Source organism: Hipposideros armiger, unplaced genomic scaffold (assembly GCF_001890085.2).
Source record: "Hipposideros armiger isolate ML-2016 unplaced genomic scaffold, ASM189008v1 scaffold_283, whole genome shotgun sequence".
Taxonomy (NCBI): domain Eukaryota; kingdom Metazoa; phylum Chordata; class Mammalia; order Chiroptera; family Hipposideridae; genus Hipposideros; species Hipposideros armiger.
The window spans coordinates 914408-920325 of record NW_017731633.1 but is presented as its reverse complement, the minus strand read 5'-3'; the positions used below and the strand labels follow the sequence as shown (position 1 = coordinate 920325).

The window sequence follows — 5918 nt, the reverse complement described above, 5'->3', positions numbered from 1 at the left end:
TTCAGAACACTCACAGCTTTGTCGGTGCCCTCACGGGCAGGGCTAGGGGGTGCCAGGCGGGGTGTTGAGTGGCCGGAGCTGGGAGGGGATGGGCTGGCTAGGGTAGAGGTGGTGAGGGATGGGGGTAGTGAGCAGCTACTGCGGTAGCGGCCCAGTGAGTCCAGGCCGGAGCCAGACACCCGGCTCTCCAGCTCTTCTGCCCTTTGTTCTGTTGTCTCCTTCTCCTCTTGGATTAGCCTGAGGAGGGAAAGGGAGAGATTGGGTGAGATGACTGATGCCGACAATGAGAGCAGGAGTCTGGGGATCCCAATGGGCCAGAAAGCTTGGTGAGGCAAAAAAGAATTCTGGGGAAGGCATAGTGAGGTTAGAGGGCCTTGGTGGATTCATGATGGCCTCACAAGTTCAAGGGGAATCAAGGAGTCATGATAGGCTCAAGAGGTCATGAGGGATTAGGGAGGACGATCAGGGTTGGCATCAGGGTGACCCTGATGATAACCAAGTAGTTCTGGAAAATTATAAAGGGATTACTATGGGCAAGAGGTCAAGTTCCAAAGAGGATGGCAAAAAGCAAGGTTGTAATAAGATCAAGTTGAGATCAGGGATTCTGAGGTCAACCTAGGATCTGGAAAGATCTTGGAGTCATTCAGTATGTGAGAGATGATGCCTCAAGTCAGAACAAGTTTGAATGGAAGGTAATGGTCATGTTGGCATATTTGCTGGTGCCCATGGAGAGTATTATTAGAGAATTGCTAAATAGGGCCATTGCTGGGGAATCAGGGTGGAATTCATGTGATGGGGGATTCTTATAAACTGAGGATTCCTGTTATATTAGGTAGAAATTCTTGGTATGTAGAGTTGCAGTTCTTGATGTGCTAGGATAAGATTCTTCTTGTTTTGGGATGAGGAGCTTGTGCTGTGTTGAGATTCTTGGGATACTGGGACTTTTTTGGTCCTGGCTGTGTGAAGTCATGAAATCCATGGTGTACTGGAGGATTCTTGATGTACTGGGTTGAGAATTTTGGTATTTGGGGACACAGTCTTTGTTGTATTGGGAAATTGTGAGTACTGACTGGGGGATATATATATATATATATATATATATATATATATATATATATGTCACAGAAGAGACTTCTGGGTGTATCCTGGGGGATTCCTGGATACTGGAGGGAGTATCCAGTATCCACTGGAGTGTTGGGTTGGGAGAATTCCTTGAGGATGGTGGGAGTGGAGATGGGTTCTGGCCTTTAGATCAGGTTTCAGAGCCAGAGGGGCTGTGGGATCAGCTCAGGCGGGGCAGCAGAGCAGGACTGGGCCAGCGCTCACTTGATCTCCTTGTTGATGGCTTCCAGCTGCTCCTGAAGCATGATGGCCAGTGTCTGCACATCGGCCTGCCCGCTGGGGGACAGCAGCTCAGCCCCAAACATCCCCTCCGTCTCCTCCTCATCTGAGCCATCCAGTTCCCCAGGAAATGGGGGTGGCATGGACCCCGCAGGGGCAGATCGCTCCCATTCCTGTCTCTGTGTGGAGACAGAGGGACACAGTGGGCAGGGGCCAAGGTAGGCCCTGGGTCTTCCTTCAACTCTCCTGGCCTTGCCCACCCTCCTTGACCCTGACCATGTCCTCTGACACAGACTGCCCTAAGCATGTGATCCAGCCCCCACTTTCTTCCAGCCCAGTTTTCTTTCTTGACAGGTTTTTTCTTGACCACACCCTCACCCATGACTCCACCCCCTCCCCCTGATTTCACTGTTTCCTTTGACCCAGTCCACTTCCTGTCTTCACTTCATCTATTCTAGGATTCCACACCCTGCCCGCTGTTCCCGAGACCCCATCCCTCTCCCCACCCTATCATTCCTCTAAGGTTCTCACCAGGCCACAGGATTTTCACATGAGGAGACATCCAGGCGGTGGGGATGATGGAGTTGTGGGAGAAGGAGAGAAGATAGCATGGTTCCAGGAGACCCTGCTTCTCAACCCAGTCCCCTTCCAGAGCCCTGCGTATTAGATCCTATTTCCCACTGTTGCCCTCCCAACCCCTGCCCAGGCCAGGCCCCAGAGGTGGCTGCTGACCTTGGAGGGCTCATCCTTGACCCCTGACCAGCGGCTCCTCTTGCCTGCCCGGCCACTGCCAGCCCCGTAGGGATCCAGGTGGGCACCAGAAGGTAATGTAGGTGCCTGGGAGTAACGGAGCTCCAGGGCACTGCCAGGGAGAGACCTGTGGGCATGGAGAGGGCAGTCAGAGACCAAGGGGTCAGGAAAAGGAAACAGAGGTAAAGGGTCACAGGGAAGGGCCTGGGGTCAGGGGACTAGGAGAGGGGTCTGAAGTCAAAGGTCAGGAAAAAGGGTCTGGGGTCGGGTCATGAAGTTGGGATGAAAAATAAGAGGAATCAGTGGAAGTCTCAGGAAGGTAGAATGGGAGTGAGGGAGACCAGGGGATCAGAAAGGATGAGCTTGGCCAAGAAGGTCCATAAGCAAAAGTGGGGCAGGAAAGTTATTGTCACCTGGAGTAGGAGGATGGTGGCCTCCCCCGCAGCTGGTCGATCTCCATCTGCATTCGCTCCATCTCTGCCAAGAGCTGCTCCTGTGGGAGGGTATTGGAGGTGTCAGGTCAGAATGTGCCCAAAGGAACAGCCCCTCCTAGCCGGGCTGATTACAACCCCAGCAATGCCGGCTCCGTTTCCTTGGTCCTCCCCTCAAGGCCCCTCCCTACTTTGTTGAGGAGCAGCTCGTCCTGAAGCTTCTTCATGTTGGCAATTTCCTCACTCAGTGAATTCTGTAGGGAACAGGGGTGCCGTGAGGGGGTGAAGCCTGAAAGGGACTACTCTGGGGGCCTGAGAGACCCCAGGGGGAATGAGGAGGGCTTGCACGGTGAGCTGGAGGGCATGAGGGTTGTAGGGCCAAAGATGCAGTGGGGAAGGGGAGTCCCTGGGAGCCCCAGAATTCCTCATCCTGTGTAATCAGAGGATTCAGTTCGAGGGTCCATAGGGTTAGAGGCTTGGGGAAAAGCCAAGAGCTCAGGATATGGGTGCCCCAGAATTCAGTTCTTGAGGTGTTTAGATTAGGTGAAAGAGTGGTCCCTGGAATAGAGCAGAGAAATCTGTTGAATTCGGGAGAGCCAGGTTAGGGAAAGCTCAGATAATGGATCTAGGGAAAAGATCTGGGGCCCCGGGATTTGGGCAAGAGGCAGTTCAAGATGCCTGGTTATCGGAGTCCTGGGTTGGGGCGCACCTTCTCCTCTAGCGCCCCCATTCGCTCCTTGAGATGAAGCTGTAACCGTTCATTGGACTCGCTCAGTAGTTTATCCACTGTCTCGGACAGCCTCTTATTGTGGTCATCGTTCATCTTTTCCCGCTGCCGGGCCTGCCCAAAGGAAAGGGGGTCAAGAGTGCTGAAGCTCACCTGGCCCAGAGCACCGCCCCTGCCCTAAGCTCCCGCCCCCAGCCCACCCACTCATCTAAGTTCCTCCCGCAGCCTCAAAACCCCGCCCTCATTGCAGTCTTCATTCCCCTTACCCGCTGCAGCTCCTGGTTCTTCTCCTCCAACTGGGCCTCCAACTGCCGAAGCCGCTCCTCAAAATTCCCATGACGTTCCTCAGCCTAAGGAATGGAACCCACGACATATGATATTGCCCCACTAGGACCCAGTCAGGCTCCAGTCCCTCCTCCAAGACAGGGTACCAGGCCTGACCCCAGAGTTCCAGGCTCCTCCCCCGCAGGACTCCAGACCCTGCACTCGTGACTCAGACTTCATACCCATCCCTAAGCTGAGGAGACTTCAGAACACTCACAGCTTTGTCGGTGCCCTCACGGGCAGGGCTAGGGGGTGCCAGGCGGGGTGTTGAGTGGCCGGAGCTGGGAGGGGATGGGCTGGCTAGGGTAGAGGTGGTGAGGGATGGGGGTAGTGAGCAGCTACTGCGGTAGCGGCCCAGTGAGTCCAGGCCGGAGCCAGACACCCGGCTCTCCAGCTCTTCTGCCCTTTGTTCTGTTGTCTCCTTCTCCTCTTGGATTAGCCTGAGGAGGGAAAGGGAGAGATTGGGTGAGATGACTGATGCCGACAATGAGAGCAGGAGTCTGGGGATCCCAATGGGCCAGAAAGCTTGGTGAGGCAAAAAAGAATTCTGGGGAAGGCATAGTGAGGTTAGAGGGCCTTGGTGGATTCATGATGGCCTCACAAGTTCAAGGGGAATCAAGGAGTCATGATAGGCTCAAGAGGTCATGAGGGATTAGGGAGGACGATCAGGGTTGGCATCAGGGTGACCCTGATGATAACCAAGTAGTTCTGGAAAATTATAAAGGGATTACTATGGGCAAGAGGTCAAGTTCCAAAGAGGATGGCAAAAAGCAAGGTTGTAATAAGATCAAGTTGAGATCAGGGATTCTGAGGTCAACCTAGGATCTGGAAAGATCTTGGAGTCATTCAGTATGTGAGAGATGATGCCTCAAGTCAGAACAAGTTTGAATGGAAGGTAATGGTCATGTTGGCATATTTGCTGGTGCCCATGGAGAGTATTATTAGAGAATTGCTAAATAGGGCCATTGCTGGGGAATCAGGGTGGAATTCATGTGATGGGGGATTCTTATAAACTGAGGATTCCTGTTATATTAGGTAGAAATTCTTGGTATGTAGAGTTGCAGTTCTTGATGTGCTAGGGTAAGATTCTTCTTGTTTTGGGATGAGGAGCTTGTGCTGTGTTGAGATTCTTGGGATACTGGGACTTTTTTGGTCCTGGCTGTGTGAAGTCATGAAATCCATGGTGTACTGGAGGATTCTTGATGTACTGGGTTGAGAATTTTGGTATTTGGGGACACAGTCTTTGTTGTATTGGGAAATTGTGAGTACTGACTGGGGGATATATATATATATATATATATATATATATATATATATATATNGCCTGGTGGTCCCATTCGCCCCTTCTCCTTCTTCCCAAAGAGACGGCCTATGGATGATTTGATGCTCTTCTTCTTGGGGGCTTTGTGCAGGGAATCTGGGGTACCCTCACTGGGTGAGCAAGACAGAGTGAGAACAGACCCCATCTTGGATATCCCCTCTCATCCCAAGTCCTTGTCCATGCCCATCTGATCCTCCCAAGCAAACCCATCCCTATCCCATCCTTTGTTTCTTCTGACCTTCCCCTTGAAGGGCCCCCATCTTCCAGGGATCCTGCCTGTAGTGCCAAGGCCTGGGTCATTCTCTCAAGTCGGGCAGAGCGGGGAGTGGGAGGTGGGGTGTCTCCTGGGATGGCTGGCCCCTCCCCTCTTGGAGCGCCAGATTCCTCCTTGGGGACATGATTCTAGGGACAGAGAGGCAGAGAAACTGGATTGAGTTTGAGGAGTCATGTTGGGGGCTCCTCATTAGTTGGGATGTCTACCAGGGGGTATCCAAGATACCCCTGGTTTGGGGCACCATTTCTGAAGATAGCCTGATCAAGTGGGGGTGAGCTGTAGAAACAAAGCCCAAGTGCAGTCCCGCTAGAACTTGACAAGCCATATTTATAGTACCTTAAAGGCTTATAGTGTCAGAAGTGGGATTTGCACAGCCTCAAGGAGAGCTAATAGGTTACAGGTTCTGGAAGCAGGATAGCTTGGGTTTAAGGCAATAAAATAGAACTAATATCTCTTATGCCTTCCTCAAAGGTCAATTCTGAGGATCTAATGATAGTTCTCAAATGTATGTTTAGTCACAGAAACATTTTTTAAAAAAGTCCTATGCAGAAACTTAATGCATAAAATAGGTAAAAGTAAACCAGATATAACTAAAGTACAAGTTAGGGTTCAAGAACCCAGTTTTCCCTTTGAATGAGAACTTTTAGGGAAAGGCAAGGTGGGTTTTGAAAACGACTGATGTAAGAGGTTATTGTTGTTGTTTGTTGGGGAGCCATTTCTAACTTCATACCCATCCCTAAGCTGAGGAGA

General features: G+C 51.6%; 1 protein-coding gene across 1 annotated transcript in view; it reads right to left on the bottom strand.

Annotated features, from left to right (window-relative positions):
- Positions 1-5918, bottom strand: part of PPFIA3 (PPFI scaffold protein A3) — a 27028-nt gene that overhangs the window by 8750 nt on the left and 12360 nt on the right. The window contains exons 10-16 of the mRNA XM_019658157.1: positions 3516-3599; positions 3232-3363; positions 2714-2776; positions 2505-2584; positions 2074-2218; positions 1327-1514; positions 9-237 (exon numbers count right to left, since the gene is read on the bottom strand). Of these exons, the coding sequence (XP_019513702.1) occupies positions 9-237; positions 1327-1514; positions 2074-2218; positions 2505-2584; positions 2714-2776; positions 3232-3363; positions 3516-3599 (921 nt within the window). The remainder of the gene's footprint in view (positions 1-8; positions 238-1326; positions 1515-2073; positions 2219-2504; positions 2585-2713; positions 2777-3231; positions 3364-3515; positions 3600-5918) is intronic.